Here is a 17,356-nt window from a genome sequence, read left to right on the forward strand (position 1 = left end):
TTTAGAATATTAAATTATGCATTGTTCGATTTCAAATTTAGTAATTTAAGATTTAAATTATGCAACTTAAAGAATTTGAATTAATTTAGTTTTAGGACTATTAATTAACTAATCTTTCAATTTTGAGTTATTACATTTTATAAATAACAAAAAAATTTAAACTATGAAATTTGAAAATAATTTTTTTTCAAAATTAGTGTGATTTGGGATTTGAATGAAATGCTAATGTGACAACACAAAAGTGCAAAGAGATTTCAAATGAAACTGGGTTGTTGTTGGCCTTATGTGTGCACAAATGGAGTAGGATAGTGTATAAAGTTGAGGAATACGATCAAATTTATTTGCTTAGGCATTACCTTGCTATTTCTTCCTTTTCAATCTCTGGAAATTGGGCTTTATTGGTTGGGTGTGCACCAGGCCTTGCTCTTCGCTGTCAGTGGCCCTATACGGTATAAGGGGCTTCTTAACCGGCCCACAAATATCAGCAGAGAAACTGCACGAGATTGTAGGCGAAGCTGCTTTTCTCTTTAGCTGCTTGGGGTTTTCCAGTCTCTCGAGAATTCTTGAAGTTTTCTCATCCAGTGGCCTGGTATTTTGTGACGATGATGATGCAACGAGCTGTTGGTCGAGCTTTGTGTTAGCAATGCATGTGGGAGAATGCATGCTGCCAAGCTCAGTGACAATAAGTTGCTCCCATTCTTCGGCGAGAGATGGGCCGGTTCTGTTTTCTCCTAGTTTAGTGTCGGAATCTGGAGATTCGTCTCCTGTAACAAGGTTGCCTGCTGCCGGCTTTGATGGGTGAAGATCAGAGTTCTGCGCGTTCAACTCTGACGTTGAGGTTTCTTCTTTGCTTTTAGGAAGTATTGCTCTGCAAAGTATTGCTCGGAAATGAGATTATGGAAGAGACAGAAAAATTAATAAGATAGAGAATAGATGTACCCAAACTGTAGGCTCTCTTTAACAAGAGTGTTTAACTTTTTATGGAAACCTCTCTCATGGTGGAATGGATTGTAGTCACTTACTTCTACCTGGGAACAAAATTACATATCAGTATGAATGTATGATTGCAAAAAGGAAAATGTTACAAATATTGATGCATAAAATTAGTAATTTCCCCCAATGAGCTGAGTTATGGGATAAGACAATCAATACCATAAGAGGATGAATAAAGTAAGTGATTAGATACTTTAATGCTTGCATATTATGCCTTACAGTCTTCAGAAATCAAAATAGAAATTAGAAACCAAGAAATGGAATTGCATGAGGCAGAAATAGTAATCAAAGTGAATATTGATGCTGAAATCAACCTTTAGCAAAGAGGCTTGAACTGCGGTATTAATCTCTTCAAGGATAGATGAGCTAGTGAGGTGGCTATACACAGGCATGGGCAAAACTTCTTCTGATGCTGAAAGCCTCTGCATATTTACAAAATTGAAAAGAATATTAATTAGAAGAAGAACAACATAGGAAATTAGGTCAGCTTTCTGAGATTTGAATTGGAATGTTGAACTCTAGCAACAGAAGAAGAGAAGGGGCTAAAAAGACATATTTCCAGGTAAATTTGAGGGAAATGAACGGAAAAGGTAATGTTAATATCCGCATTTTACCCGGACAAGCATCAGTCCTTTGTCCGAAGGTAGAAGAATGTAATAGAACCGGAATGAAGTCTCTGTTGCAGTTTCAATGTTACATGTAGAAGAGCACACCAGACCTTGATCAAGGGAATTTAGAACTCTACAGACGACTTGAAAGACTGCAATCAATAATATAAGTGAGAGATGAGATCAATGCTAGGCGTATAAAAAATAGTTGCAACATCCTTGCACATACGTTGTGAATTTAGCTTTGAGGCGTCATTCTCATCTGACTGGTGTGAAGTTGGAGTAACAAAGTATGTAGCGCCCCTTATCAGTCCTGTCCAGAGCAAACGAACCAATTTAGAACTGGAATGTGTGAATCAAAGTATTTCAGCTGCTAGTTTCCTGGATGTTGACTATCGAAACTAGGGAGCCGGGTTTGGAGATGAGACCAAAAAATGGACTCAAATGCCAGGGATCTGCTGAAGTAATTACCATTTTAGTAGATCACAAAACCTACAAAGAGGGGAGTTCTTCAAGTTTATCTCATGCACAGAACATTTCACAATGTAGAACATATTCACAAACAAAACAACAGACATCACATGCGACCTTTTGGGACTTGTCTACGGAAAATTCAAATTATAATAAATAAAGTACAACATGCAAATCAAGGTTGCATTATAACTAGAGATAGCAATAGCCATGAGGCTTAGGGAGTTGTACTTTTAAATGCTCTCAGTTAAAGCATAATCAGAAAGATTAAGAAAATAGAAAGGCAGCTAATAAAAAGCACCTAATACTTTATAGCATATAAGATAATCATGGAAAGCAAATATGCACCTTTTCCTAGATGCATATATACCTTCATCTAGTGATCCTAAGTAAGTCCTCTGAATCACATCGAAATTAATAGATGTAACTTTCCTCGGCTTCGGTCTGTTATAAAAAGAGGGCATGTATAGTATTGTTTGTTCACCAACCCTAACAGCGTTCTCATTTATATCTAAAGCTCCGAGATTATCATTGGTTATGGGGCAAGAATGAAACTTGCTGCTCTGATGCACACTTGAATGATCCAATGGAATACCATGACATCTGCATGCCTGAAAATATTGAAGACACTATAAATAAATGTATTCATATCATATTCAAATGAGAGCACTGCTAGTGGAAGCAAGCATGAACAAATAGGATATAAAAATAACCCTGTCAAAGAGACAAACGTTATTAATACTAATGTTTAGAAATCTGATCTGAAAAACAAGGTTTGCTTTAGCAATTCTAAACATCACAAACTTAAAAATAAGTATTCTTCTTTTAGTCTTCAAGCCAAGTTTATACTTCCTTAAGAAGATGCTTTCTTCAGATGGTACTTGATAGAAATGGCAATCCAGTATCATCAATAATAAGCTAATAACAGGCATGTTTTAGGATTTTAATGTCATTTTTTTGTTGTTGATGTTGTTAAGGTAATAAAAAGCAGTAGGAGTCATTGCAGAGATATTATTGTGATCAAATATCCACAAGATACACTTTCACATTAGATAAATATATTTCTCCCTGCATGCTCAGACAAAATGTCTAAAGAACCAGAATCATGTGAAGTTTTCATGCATGTATATATATCTGGATTCAGGCAGCATTTTAACTCATCAAGTGGGATTCATGGATCACCTGAAGTTTGCTTTTATTTAATTAATAATGTATAAGATACCTGACAATGATTGAACTCATCAACTCTGGGGTTGAAAGATGCACACAAGTCGCAGGATATCTGATTGAGACTGCTCATTAAACTAGTCTTGAAAATGAAATGGGCTTGTAGTGGTACTTCTTTGTCATCCTTTAATTCCTGAAACCATCTTTTTCCAAGACCATACAGTACCTGTAGACCTGAAAACATTAATTTGATAAACATATTAATTGAAATAAAAGTTTCTGAAGAGATTAATACTTAAAAAAAATTAAATGGTAAGTACTACTATCTCTTAATATTAACCTTCATTTCCCTCCGAATACCAGATGTTCTCTACCCTAAAGTAATTTCTTACAAAACAAAAATCATTTGTCTAAGGATAGTTCAGGTATACAAAATCCTTATATATAAGGATATTGACTGAGATATGTGGAAATCAAGTAATACAGAGTTTATGATGATCTGGTATAATTATATATAAGGAGTAAAAGCTATGTCAAGGCAGAAATTACATCTAATCAAAGATCTGGTGAAACAGCACAATGGTTTTTGTGTAAAATTCCGATTCAGAGTACTGAGAGGAATGAGCAGCTATAATCGTCATTCTCGCCTATATTGCAAGATTGATGCAATTACTAAGCTGGTTGTCCTCTGTAGAAATATTAAAGCATAAAGACACATCTCCAACCAGTGCAGAGCTATTTTATTGAATATGTTGTAAATTTTAGCCATGCTTAACCTGGAACGCATGTCTGAAATGAGCAGTTTGTAAGAGAACCAATCTGCTTAACAAATTGGTTGACATTCTCACTGTTGTCACTAAGTTGACTTGATGTTTGCTCCAGCAAAATGAATTCTACCAAGACACACTTGTTAGCTGCATCCTGCAAGAAACAAACCCAAAATGCTTAATTTACGATTATGAAATATGATCACTATTGAACAAACAGCTGGAAATTCTCACTGTCAGAGCCTTCATTGTAACAGAATCCAAGGCACCAACAAGAGAAGAACTAATCAAAATCACTTTTCTTTTAACGGTTTTATCTTGGCCTCCCCAAGTGTATACAGTTTTTTCACTCAGAACATCTGCCAGCTTAAGGTCTGCAGCACATAATAAGAAAATAAAAAATATATGGCCTTCTATTAGAATGCTTACCCAATAAATTACAATCATCTACCAGAGGATTCAGTGCAAGGGATGAAAATAAACTGTATTACCCTTACATATGCCTTCAGAATCATTAGATTCAGGACAGAAAGTATCAAGAGGCAAATTACTTAGTGCGTGATGAAGGTCGCGTAAGCTGAACTTTTCTTGGGGATTATATGCAATCTTCAGCTGTTCAAATAGAATTTTCCACTACTTATCATCAATCAATTTACTCTATGAGTCCAAAACAAGGAACTAAAATATCTATGCGAAAAAAAAAGGCAGACAGTTTAACAACAAAATATTTCGGCCACGTAGAAGCTCATAAACCATACTACATCATATATCAACTAATGCAAACAATATTGATTTGCGTGAAAGCAACATAAGATACGGAAATGGTGTGGAGTTCCACCTACTCCAACATTAACAGCAAATTATCATCAAAAGTAAAATTTCCAGAAATGCTTGGTAAACTTTAAATGAAAGCATTGCCTGATTAAGATTGCATTTAACAGTCTAGACCGCATGATACTTGCTGTACCATAAGGAGAATGTCGTTTATTTTAATGCATGGTAGTGAATCGAGCTTTACGGCATAAGAAATGGAAATGGTGTGGAGTTCCTCCTACTCCATGATTAACAGCAAATTATCATCAAAAGTAAAAATTCCAGAAATGCTTGGTAAACTTTAAATGAAAGCAATGCCTGTTTAAGATGGCATTTAAAATTCTAGACCACAATATACTTTCTGTACCATAAGGTGAATGTCATTTAATTTAATGCAGGGTAATAGAATCGAGCTTTACGCCATTATAGGAGCAAAAGACAAATAAAGCGAGCATATAATATAATTTTTTTTTTATCTAAAATACCTCATCGCAACAAGAAATTCTGTTCCTCGCAATATAGCACAGTCCGATCCGGTCAGGCAGAGGCTTCGAATTCGATTGAATTCCATCAACATGACAATCAACCTTCAGACTCGAAATTGCATAGTAATTTGCAAGCTGCAACAATGACTGGCACAGTAGGGAGAAATAATTGGTTGAAAATCGAATTTTAGTCAAAATCATCGGTGCCGAGCGATTTTTGAATCATCTTATCACCAGATTGAAAAAATTATAAAATTCGGATTGAGTGACCATATTTTGCAAAGCAATCGTCAAACTGACTATATTATCTCCATACCTGCTTCAGATCTCGAAGAACTGGAGGTGATAAACTCCGCAAATCCAAAACAAAGCAGAGCAAAGCCATTTGTTTTCACTCAGCTCCTTTTCCTACTCTTTTGCCGAATGAAATCTCTCCGTTTATTTCTTTTTAAGTTTTGGCGCGTAATAGCAAGGGTTAGAATCACAATGGACCAAAATGGTGAAAACAAACTCTCACTTCGTCATTTCAGTGACTTATTCTACTTATAATTATTATAAAATTAATATTTAAAATAGATATTAACGCTTAATATTATAAAAGCAAAAATTAGTTTTTCCAAAAAATTATAAACTTGACATACAGTAGAATCTTTTACAAAATCTAACTACATTAAAATGAGATAGATAATCATGCATGTCTTCCTTTTTGAAATTTTGTAATCATATTTATTGTCATTTTTTAAGGGTAATCATATCAGATGTCGTGTGATGTGATTGCAAGTTTAATGTAATAGGATTTTGTCATCGGTAAAAAAATTCAACAACTATTTAAGTATATGATATTTTAGGTCAAATTAAAAGTTTGGGAGGAAAAACAAGATTTTAGAAAGTTTTGTAATATTAGGTGTCAATACAACTATATAAAAATATGTATCACATTCTACTAAATTTTAAAATCATTTATCTATATAAAGTTAAAACAATTTTTTTGAAAATTCTACCGGTCATATATTTATTAGGGACCGGAGAGAGTATTTCACTCGACCAAGCGATGTGTCGAGTGATTCCAAAGCCTACCACACAACTAAATTGCTTGTAATTTACACACTTGGCCAAGTTGTTTATGCCAACATTTCACTCACCAAGTGATAAGTTTTAATTAATTGGGACAAATTGTAATCTAGCCCGATTTGAATTCTCAGGACTCACAGTCTCACATCATATAAGGACATTGGAAACATCATACTCCCTTAATTCCATTTAGTTGAGACATTTTTTTTCATAAATATTAAGAAAAAAACTATTGTTTAAAGGTTAAGTAAAGTGTGAATAAAGTAGTAGGAAAGAAAATAAACTAAGAGAAAGATATAATTGAGTACAGTAGCAGGGTGAACATATTTTTTTCCATAAAAATATAACTCAGCTACTCTTGGACGGCTAAATAGGAATAAATGCAACTAACTGCCTTGGGACAAAGAGAGTATTATTAAACTTTTACATTGTGGAGAACCGAAAACAGAGAGAAAATTCCAAATTTTCTATATCAAGCAAGCAATATAGGACATGTGATTGACCATCGAATCCATTCACTGAAGACTTTTTCTAAATCTATGTTATTTGTATTTGTTGATTTTATATTTTACTACATGTTAGCTGCGTGTAATTATATCTCAAGGGCAATAAACACATAGAGTGGAGGTATGATATCATCAGGCATATAGTGAGATATTGAGACACTGAGTTAATCAAGATTGCACTGAAGACAATATAAAAGAACATTTCTTAAAAATCATTACAGATGAGAAATTTAATCACCATGCGAAAGTGGTGCATTATTAGATGCATCAAAGACTTGCTCTCAGTACAACTAGGAGAATAGTATGCAATTTTTGTACACTCAAAACATGTTTTAAGTATAAGCGGGAGATTGTTAAAATATATACTAAAAAATATGTTCTGTGCTACTTTGTATTTTTTAATCTTTTTCACATATATTATTTTGAATAACTAATTTTTATTACATAATTTGTCTCTTATTATTATTGTTGATTAAGTTCATGGAATTTATGTATAAGTGTTGAACATACAAGTTCTCTTTATACATTGTATATTGTATTATTTTTTAGTACTACAACTACTTGTAAGTATGACAAGGTAATGATAGTATGACAAAGGGTAAGCATAGAGTTGTCAAACTCAGAAAATGCTATTACAGATAGACTATCTAATATTAGACTTCAATCACTATTTGGAAGATAAGGTGGCTGGTTTGATCATAAAAGAAAAACAGTAAATGAAAACAATAAAAAAGTAGTAAACAATTGCAAAGTTTAATATTTGAGAAAAACATATGGAGATAAGAGAATTCCTGTGATGTGCTTTCACAATTATGGTTTATACAAGACACGATTACAATATCCTAGCACAGTTCATGCTTAACTAGAACCAGTCACATAAGTATTGCTCATGCGACACAAAGTAGATTAAACACTAATGTTTTCAGGCTTAGATTATTAACTCGAAAAGGTTCAATTAGACCCTCAAGATGTCCTCACTCTCAATTAACAATACCCTTTTAGGGGGATTTAATTATAGTGTTAACTAAATCCGTCTAACATACAAATCATCTCTCGATTACTTTACATGCCCAGAAATCATCATAGAATGTGTTACTCAAACATGAAGCATTATCGAACAACTTAGAATGTAGCAAGTATAAACAAACACATATCATAAAATAGGAATTGTATAAAATAAAGTCGTTACTAACACATCCCTAGAATTCTACTGATATAGCCACTCATAGACAAAGAGCATAATCTGTAGTTTGTAGGGAAATCATTGTAAACATAAAAACTACTCCCTCCGTCCCGGCTAAGATGACACATTGCTTAGCCGGCACGGGATTTTAGGAATTATTGGTTAAAGTGTTTAATTGGAGAGAGAGAAGGTGGGTGTAAGTATTAAAGTAGAGAGATAAAGAAAGATGAATATTTTAATAGGAGTGAAAAAAAGTGGTTGAGTGTATTAATTGGAGAGAGAAAGTTACCAAAAAAGGAAATGTGTCATCTTAGTTGGGACAAACTAAAAAGGAAAACGTGTCATCTTAAGCGGGACGGGTACTAAGATAAAACCCAGGGGAAAAATATTTTATGTCTTGATCTTCTCTTAAATCCCAAGCTTCAAAATATAAGTATGGTGTAAAGATGTAGAACAATTGAACAAGAACTCTCAATTTGTTTCTCAAGTATATAATGCAACAAAAAGTTCATTTGATGAAGCTCCAGGGGGTATTTATAGCCTTCAAGTCGTGCTCTTCAATATGATACTATCTTATATCCTAGCAAGGCAAGTCTTGGCAGAAAATAGGTTAATTCATGCGTCGCCCATTTCCAGTGGGTCGTTGGTTGAGTTCCAACGAACCGCTGCCAAGCCTCTGATCTCTCGGTGCAACTTTCAGTGAGTCGCTGGTCGTGTCCTTCTTCCAGGCACAAATTCTGAGGCAAACCACTACTTCTTTGGCGGTCGATGAGCTTCGCGGCGGCCCAACGAACCATTGGCCGACGCTTTTGCTCTAGACTTTTGAATTCGATTTTTTTTTCCATCTTCTTAGGCTCTACTTAGCACATTTCTTATCAAAATACGTCAAAATACCAAAATGATTAAAATATGCAAATAATGGAATGTAATATAACTTTGATACTCAAAACGGTCCAAATAATGGACTTAAAACAATGTAGAATTTGAGCGTATCATATACTAAATGGTAGATTCGCTCTCAAAATATATTTCAATCGGTTCTTTATAAAAGACACTCCAGTTAATATGCATGACCTAAATATATGTGGATAATGAACGATTGTAGTGTTGATTCCAAAATCATTTCTTATCTTGGATGAGTTATGACACAAGATTATATACGTCGCGGATGAAGGGAGTATTTGTATCTTTTATCATCCAAAATTGGGATGGAAAAATGAACTTTTTCCCGGATAATGCAAAAATTACTAGTTTGGCGTGACATAAATAACCCACTTACACACGTCGGCTCTCATTGGACACAACCTCCACATGGTTGTCCATGCTCACTCTCAACAACTCAAAATGTTTTTATCGTTATGAATACTTGATATATACTATCCGCATTCGTAAAAAAAGGGATAGTTATTGGATTATGTCTCACTATTATGATGTTTTAATGAAAACGATACACTATGACAATCGAGTTAGACATTATTCTCGATACCTAAATTTGAAGTTCGAATAACCCAATTGCTCCATCCTAACAAATGTCTCGAAGTGTTGTATCTGCATCATAGAATGAGAGAGAAGCAAGTCTGCAATTGTGCGAGCAAAAGACGGATGCGAGCCATATGGTGTCTATGCTCCCCTCCGACTCGAAGTGAACACTGCGGCCACTGCTATTGCATCCATCTCGACTCAAACCTGTGATGAGAACTCCATAGTCATTATAAGACTGTGAAGAAGAGCAAGAAACTCCGCCTCAAAGTTCGACGCTACTACAAGGGGCGTGCAAAAGGCCCTCAATAAAGACTCGTCTCAACCATAAAATACTCCCCCCGCCACCACCCTATCCAATCGAAGCAGAAAAAGGGCCTCAGAACTCACTAACGAAGAAGGGCAATAGACATGAAGTCGATAGTTGGGGTGCAACCGCGCCAATGAAGGGGCACAAGCACACGCACACGCACAGCCACCAAAATCTGCGACTACTAAATCACCTGCCAAATCACATTGGATACACGGAAAGAAATGCTTATGAATTTAGATATAAACAGTCATTGAATTTCCGTGGCACATTTCGTAATTCTAACAAAAGCTGAGGTGATTCAGCTGACCCTTCTATAAAAGGCCAATCTTTACATGGAAATGGATAAATTATACTCTCCTTGCTCCGCCGTCGTCTCTACTGAACACATTCTCTCATATTTCGCTTCAATTCGAGTAAACGACTAAACCTGAAAAGTGAAAAGACACTTCAATTTCAGTTTCTAGAAATAACTGATTCGATTTGATGAGCTCATCGTAATCGAATTGGAAATCGGATCGGTTTCGTCTACTCCTTCTCTCTCTTCAACCTCCTCCAGCCTAGGATTTATCGGTGATTTTCTGGTGGCTTTGTAGGTATTTCTTTGTTCAGATCTCAGTGATCTGGAGCTTATTTTTATCAATGCACGCCTTCTGTACACTGAATTGACTTTCTTCTGGATTTGTTTTGGGCGTTTCTGTGTGAGATCGTGCTGATCGCTGGCGGTTAGCCGTAGATCTCTATCATTTGTATGATTGCATGTGTTGTTAAGATTTTTGCAATGGAATTCTGCTTCGGCTGGGAAAACTGCACGACAGTTATTGATCACCTGCATTGATTCTTTTGTTAAATCTTGGAGTTATTCGCTCACAAAGAGTCATTTTTGTGTCTTTTTAGGCTACTGTATTTGTGAATATTGTGATTTTGCTGAAACAGGGATCTGTTAATTTCAGCTATATAATTTGTGTTGATTATATATACTTATTATGTATTTAATGAAAAATTAATACCTTTGGCAATTCGTTCATTAGATTAACTGATCTCTCCTCCTTGTGATGCATCAAAGATTGACCTTTCTCCAACCTTATATTTTGATTTGTTTTGTAAAACAGAGTTTTGATCGTTAATCCTATTTATTATGCTTTTCAGCAGTACAGTTGAATGGTTTTGATTGATTTGTTTTTTAGGGGGTACTGTTATAGACCATACATAAAAGCTGATTGAGAAGGAATATTGGAGCTAAATTCTGGTGTTCTTGTTGCTTTTATTTTTACAATTTCTGAGTCACTGTCTCAAACCTCTTGTTATACAGAATTTGCTGTTGAAATGGCATCAACAGCTGGAGCCACAGGATGGTTGAGGGGAATAGTAAAAGCTGTTCCATCTGGTGACTGTTTGGTGATAATGGGGAACACGAAGGCTGAGATTCCCCCAGAGAAGACAATTACTTTGTCTTCTCTAATGGCTCCTAAATTGGTATGTTTTGTTTACGAGTATGTAATTGTGCATTACTTTTGGTTGATCAGATCATGTCTATGAATAGCTATTCATTTTTTTTAAGTTGCTGAATGGCCATGAGATTTTGTGTTTTCACTAGATTTTTGGTGCTTTGAGTATTATATATATTTACCTACTGTGCTGGATTTGTAGCTGAGATATAATTTAGTAAGCTTCTCAGATCAATTAGCATGCATTTAGACAATTCTTCTTGAGAACATGTTTAATTTGTCCGAACTTTATGGACTACATCTTTTGTGTTATTATAGCCACCCTTACGTTTCTTAATGAATTTACTCCATTGTTCTGTTGACATTCTCTTATTTCTTGAATCTAAATTTGGGAGCCTTCTTAACTATTGAACTTGGTTGATGAGTGATGACTACCTCCTTCAAATAGTGTCTCGGATACCAGATTGAGAATTTTCTTACTTTTGTCCTTGTGTTACTTTGTTTCTATTATAGGCTCCCCGAAGAGGTGGGCTCGATGAGCCATTTGCATGGCTGAGCAGAGAATTCTTGAGGAAGCTTTGTATTGGAAAGGTGGATTTTATTGTGGCTTTCTTGGTCCCTAAGATATCTATTCATTTAAATATGAATTTTTGTATGTATATTTTGTATTTAGGCTTAAAAATTTATGCTTATTACATTACAGGAGGTCACTTTTAGAGTGGATTATACTGTACCATCCATTAATCGGGAGTTTGGCTCTGTTTTCCTTGGGGATAAGAATGTGGCTTTGCTTGTGGTTACTGGAGGCTGGGCAAAGGTTTTCCATTGTTATTTATTACCCTATTGACAGTGTTACTATTTTTCGCTGATTCTTGCAGTATCTCACGTCAGATTTCCCATTACACAGGTTAGGGAGCAAGGTCAACAGAAAGGAGAAGCTAGTCCATACTTAGTGGATTTGCTGCGCCTTGAAGAGCAGGCCAAACAGCAAGGTCTTGGTCGTTGGATCAGGGTCTGTATATTTGTATTTTTGTATTTTTTAGTGTTCTGAATTTTTTTTATTATCTGGTTAGAGATTACATGGTTCAGAATATTATATTGATGATATATGTGTTGGAATTGCTCCATTCAGACCCCAGGTGCTGCTGAGGCGGCCATTAGGGACCTGCCTCCTTCAGCGGTTAGCGATCCCAGTAATTTTGATGCTATGGCTCTATTGGCTGCTAAGAAGGGCAGTCCTTTGGAGGCTATTGTCGATCAGTGTCGCGATGGGAGCACAATCCGTGTTTATTTGCTTCCAGACTTTCAATATGTCCAAGTGTTTGTTGCTGGAATTCAGGTATATATATTATACTATCGATTATATATACTCTTTTAGATGGTTTTGTAATCTATTCCAAAAATTCTGATGACATCAATATTGATTTTTATACTAGGCTCCATCTCCTGGTAGAAGGGCTGCAGCAGAATCTGCCTTTGCTACTGAGGTGGTGTCTACTGAACAAAATGGAGATTCAACAGTTGAAGGCCGGGCTCCTTTAACATCTGCTCAGAAGCTTGCTGCATCGTCTACATCAGTAAATGAAGTTCCTGCAGATCCCTTTGGGAAAGAAGCCAAGCATTTCACAGAAATTCGTGTGTTGCACAGAGATGTGAGACTGCTTAAACATGAAGACTTAGTCATTTTCTTTCTTTCAAAGAATGTATTTCTATTGTTCAAGTTTGTAATGTATCTGTCAATTTATGCGATACAGGTCAGGATTGTATTAGAGGGTGTTGACAAATTTAGCAACCTTACCGGTTCAGTATACTATCCTGATGGTGAATCAGCAAAGGATTTGTCATTGGAGCTTATTGAAAATGTAAGCCATTACATAATGTTAATATGGTGGTCATTCTGGTTTTTGTCCTAAGTTCCTGATTATGCGATAGCTTATGTCTTGCACACAAGATTCTTCTTTATGAATTGACAGCATCCCACATAAATGTTTCATTCTCACCCATTGTTATTTAAATTTTTTTCTAAACATTTTGAATATCTTATCTACAATAATTTTATATAATAAAAACAATGATTTCTGAGATACTTCACTCTCTTTTTTTTTTTTATATTGTGTTGAAGTTGATTGGCAAACTTCTTCAATATTTTGTTTGTCTTGACAATGCACTGGTAATTGTTGCTTTATTATTTTCTTATATACTTGCTGTCTGTGTTTTCCATCTCTCTCTCTCTCTCTCTCTCTCACACACACACACACACACAGTCATGCACACACACTCACTTGTACTATCTAATGCATATGCATCCCTTTAGTATTTTCTTCTTATTCCAGAATTATATAATGTTCCTCAATGTGTTATTGCCCCAGGGTTTAGCTAAATATGTGGACTGGAGTGCAAGCTTGCTAGAAGATGAAGCCAGACGAAGGTTAAAGAATGCAGAACTTCAAGCAAAAAAGTCGAGGTTAAGAATCTGGACAAATTATGTCCCCCCAGCAACAAACTCAAAGGCCATTCATGACCAGAACTTTACAGGAAAAGTAAGTCGTGCCCTAGATTTAACATTTAGTGGTTTGGAAATTTTCTGAATTAGTTAATTATTTGCTGACAACTTATTTTGTGCAGGTGATTGAAGTTGCGAGTGCAGATTGTATTGTTGTTGCTGATGATTCCTTGCCATTTGGCGATCCTGCTGCAGAGCGGCGAGTCAATCTCTCAAGTATACGGGGCCCTAAAATGGGAAATCCTCGTAGAGATCAAAAACCTGATCCCTATGCTCGTGATGCTAAGGAATTCCTGAGGATGCGCCTAATTGGTCGTCAGGTATGGTTCTTGATCTTTCTTTTGCACTTCTTTGTGATTAAGTGCTCTAATTTTAACATCTACGTTACTTGTTTAGGTGAATGTTTCTATGGAGTATTCCAGGAAGGTTGGCCTGACAGATGGAGGTGCTGCTCCAGCTGGGTCTGGAGATACAAGGGTGATGGATTTTGGAACTGTCTTTCTTGTTAATCCGGCTAAGGATGCGGATGATGCTACTCCTGCTGCTGCCGGAGCAGGCAACCAACCGAATGGGGTTAACATTGCTGAGCTTTTAGTTGGTCGCGGTTTTGCCACCACAGTTAGGCATCGAGATTTTGAGGAAAGGTCAAATTATTATGATGCCCTCTTATCTGCTGAATCACGTGCTATTTCTGGGAAGAAAGGTATGCATTCTGCTAAGGATCCTCCTGTAAGGCATATGACAGATCTGCTAACGGTTAGTTCTGCACCATATATAATAAATATTTCTGTGTTTACAATTTACATATAGTTTTTGTAGTAAATACGTGCACTGTTTGTGGAAATAAACATGTGCAGGCTAATGCAAAGAAAGCGAAAGACTTCCTACCATTTTTGCAACGTAATAGAAGGATGTCTGCTATTGTCGAATATGTTCTCAGTGGACATCGATACAAAATAGATATTCCTAAGGCGACATGCAGTATTGCCCTATCCTTGTCTGGTGTCAGATGTCCTGGCCGTGGTGAGCCTTATTCTGAAGAAGCCATTGCATTTATGAGGCGGAAAATTATGCAGAGGGATGTTGAGGTAGTGATTTTCTTTTAGGCTTCACATTCTCTGTTATATGTGCATTCAGTCTCACTGTTATGTTGCTGTACCTGCATGCAGATTGAAGTGGAAACTGTTGATAGAACTGGAACTTTCTTGGGTACCTTGTGGGAGTCAAAAACCAATGTCGCAATACCACTTCTGGAGGCGGGTTTGGCTAAACTTCAAACTTCCTTTGGCCTTGATAGGATCCCAGAAGCTCATCTCCTGGTTCAAGCTGAGCAATCAGCTAAACAGAAAAAGTTGAAGGTAAATATATAAGTTTAACCATGTTCCTATTTGTGATACTCTTTTGCTGATACTTCTATTGCAGATATGGGAGAATTATGTTGAGGGAGAGGAAGTTACCAACGGTACATCTGTTGAAAGACGACAAAAAGAGGAGTTTAAGGTATGAGTACCACACTATGTGCTCACTGGCAGTAATCTCGGAGGCAGTCATGGATAATCATATGTTCTTTTTCAGGTTACAGTTACAGAAGTCTTGGAAGGTGGTAAATTTTACATTCAGTCAGTTGCTGATCAGAAAGTGGCTGCTATACAGAAACAGCTTTCTTCATTAAGCCTTCAAGAAGCTCCTGTAATTGGCGCCTTTAATCCAAAAAAGGGGGATATTGTTCTGGCTCAGTTCAGTGCTGATAAATCTTGGAACCGTGCTATGGTAAGTGGCATTGCATTACTTTTCTTGAATATAGTACCGCTGTGTCGCAATACACTTTCTTAAAATTTTTGTGGAGCCTCTTTCTTTCTTCGTGCGTCTTAGATGAAAGATGCTCGACTTCTCAGGGTTCTACTCGGGTTTTATTGATGGTGCCTCATTTAGCTTTAATGTGTACTTAGTAAATGTATAGCGAAGCTATTTCTTTTTTACCGTACTTTCTAAGTTATCGGTATTTAGGTCCCTACATTTTTATAACCCATCTGGTTTGATTATGAAGATTGTTAATGCCCCACGTGGTGCTGTGCAATCTGCGAATGACAAGTTTGAGGTGTTTTACATTGATTACGGGAATCAAGAAACCGTCCCCTACAGCCAGTTGCGGCCTCTTGATTCTTCGGTGTCTGCTGCACCAGGCCTTGCTCAGCTATGCAGCCTGGCATACGTCAAGGTTCCAGGCTTAGCAGATGACTATGGTCAAGAAGCAGCAATTCGTTTAAGCGAGCACCTTTTGAGCACTCCAACAGAATTTAGAGCTATCATAGAAGAGAAGGACACGTCAGGTGGAAAAGTGAAAGGACAGGGAACCGGAACTGTCTTTTTGGTGACTCTGATTGATACCGAGGTTGAGACGAGCATAAACGCAGTTATGCTACAGGTATGATAACAGAGTGCCTCCTCTAGTGCTCTTATAGCTTATTTTACATCTTAATATTTGGAAAACAGAAAGATTATACTCCCTCCGTCTCCCAAAAATTGAAACATTTGAAACGACACAAGTTTTAAAGAAAAATTGGTAAAGTAGGAGAGATATAGAAAGAAAAATGTGTTAGTGGAAAATGGGTCTCGCCTCGTTAGAGAGAAATAAACTTCCTAAAATAGAAAGTTTCTATTTTTAGGAGACGGACCAAAAAGGAAAGAGTTTCTTTTTTTAGGGGACGGAGGGAGTATCAATTGTATCACATTCCTGTAACGATCTAACGTGTAAATATGGCTGCAGGAGGGACTGGGTCGATTGGAGAAGAGGCGTAGATGGGAGCCTAAGGATAAGCAGCAGGCGATGGATGAACTGGAAAAATTCCAGACAGAAGCCCGAGAGAAGAGACTCGGGATGTGGGAGTATGGAGACATCGCATCAGATGATGACGAAGCGCCTCCCTTGAGTAAAGCTGCCGGAAGGCGGTGAACAGTTGATATATCTCCAGCCTGTACCAATACCTGGATGGTAAACCATGTAACTGTCTGAATATGGAGCTGATAGAGAGGGACTTACCAAATAGTGAAGGCCAGTATGTTTTACGTGCAACTTACCCAACTCCTTGCCACTGTTTTTTAGGTAGTTGAGTGAACAATTTTGTTTTCTTTATTTATTATTCGAGTTATACTTAATAAAGCAGGCAAACACTCTTATCCTTCTTTGTATTTGTTGTCAATGAGTAATCAGGATAGTTTTTGTTTATTTACCCTTCAAATATTTATAGTTGGTATAGTGTTATACCGTCCTATGTAGTAGAGACATGTTTTTTTGGCACGGGATTTAAGAAAAATTGTTTTAAATGAGTTAAGTAAAATGAAAATAAAGTACTCCTTCCGTCCTAAGGAAGATGACCCCTTTTTTGGGTGGCACGGGATTTTATGCAAATTTATTTTGTGTGTTGAGAGGAGAAAGTAAAGTAAGAGAGAGGGAATAAAGTAGAGATAAAAGTGTTTACATTTTAAGTAATTGGTCATCTTAGTTGGGACAAACTAAAAAGGAAAGTGGGCCATCTTCAATGGGACGGAGAG

At 36.4% G+C, this 17,356-nt stretch overlaps 2 protein-coding genes across 4 annotated transcripts; one reads left to right on the forward strand and one right to left on the reverse strand.

Annotated features, from left to right (window-relative positions):
• Positions 1-234: 234 nt before the first annotated feature.
• Positions 235-5,755, reverse strand: LOC125197224. Its single transcript, XM_048095940.1, has 12 exons — positions 5,621-5,755; positions 5,305-5,451; positions 4,498-4,618; positions 4,241-4,380; positions 4,016-4,160; positions 3,295-3,473; positions 2,443-2,683; positions 1,831-1,914; positions 1,608-1,753; positions 1,308-1,415; positions 940-1,028; positions 235-868 (listed from the first exon to the last, which is right to left on the reverse strand). Exons 1-12 carry the CDS (start codon positions 5,687-5,689, stop codon positions 361-363), a joined length of 1,977 nt encoding a protein of 658 aa, XP_047951897.1. The 5' UTR covers positions 5,690-5,755; the 3' UTR covers positions 235-360.
• A 4,461-nt stretch (positions 5,756-10,216) lies between these two features.
• Positions 10,217-17,030, forward strand: LOC125197222 (ribonuclease TUDOR 1). Of its 3 annotated transcripts, none has more exons than XM_048095936.1 (17): positions 10,217-10,449; positions 11,166-11,329; positions 11,815-11,892; positions 12,005-12,118; positions 12,209-12,313; positions 12,434-12,640; positions 12,738-12,953; positions 13,056-13,163; positions 13,671-13,841; positions 13,927-14,124; positions 14,201-14,560; positions 14,662-14,892; positions 14,974-15,162; positions 15,227-15,304; positions 15,380-15,574; positions 15,852-16,229; positions 16,572-17,030. In XM_048095936.1, the coding sequence occupies exons 2-17, from the start codon at positions 11,180-11,182 to the stop codon at positions 16,755-16,757; spliced, it is 2,964 nt and encodes a 987-aa protein (XP_047951893.1). In that variant the 5' UTR covers positions 10,217-10,449; positions 11,166-11,179; the 3' UTR covers positions 16,758-17,030. The 3 variants fall into 3 exon arrangements, with proteins under 3 accessions (XP_047951893.1, XP_047951894.1, XP_047951895.1); XM_048095937.1 differs by having other exon boundaries at positions 10,217-10,445; XM_048095938.1 differs by having other exon boundaries at positions 10,217-10,426.
• Positions 17,031-17,356: the final 326 nt, after the last annotated feature.

The sequence above is a fragment of the Salvia hispanica genome, chromosome 6 (assembly GCF_023119035.1).
Source record: "Salvia hispanica cultivar TCC Black 2014 chromosome 6, UniMelb_Shisp_WGS_1.0, whole genome shotgun sequence".
Taxonomy (NCBI): domain Eukaryota; kingdom Viridiplantae; phylum Streptophyta; class Magnoliopsida; order Lamiales; family Lamiaceae; genus Salvia; species Salvia hispanica.

What these genes read in the sequence shown, in the direction of transcription:
- LOC125197224 (XM_048095940.1), bottom strand. Translation starts at nt 5,689, where the DNA reads ATGGCTTTGCTCTGCTTTGTTTTGGATTTGCGGAGTTTATCACCTCCA. An exon ending in CTTAGGATCACTAGATGAAG is followed by an intron (nt 1,915 to 2,442) that starts GTATATATGCAT and finishes TGCTCTGGACAG; the next exon opens with GACTGATAAGGGGCGCTACA. An exon ending in AAGGACTGATGCTTGTCCGG is followed by an intron (nt 1,416 to 1,607) that starts GTAAAATGCGGA and finishes GTAAATATGCAG; the next exon opens with AGGCTTTCAGCATCAGAAGA.
- LOC125197222 (XM_048095936.1), top strand. Translation starts at nt 11,180, where the DNA reads ATGGCATCAACAGCTGGAGCCACAGGATGGTTGAGGGGAATAGTAAAA. An exon ending in CTCTAATGGCTCCTAAATTG is followed by an intron (nt 11,330 to 11,814) that starts GTATGTTTTGTT and finishes TTTCTATTATAG; the next exon opens with GCTCCCCGAAGAGGTGGGCT. An exon ending in GTCTTGGTCGTTGGATCAGG is followed by an intron (nt 12,314 to 12,433) that starts GTCTGTATATTT and finishes TGCTCCATTCAG; the next exon opens with ACCCCAGGTGCTGCTGAGGC.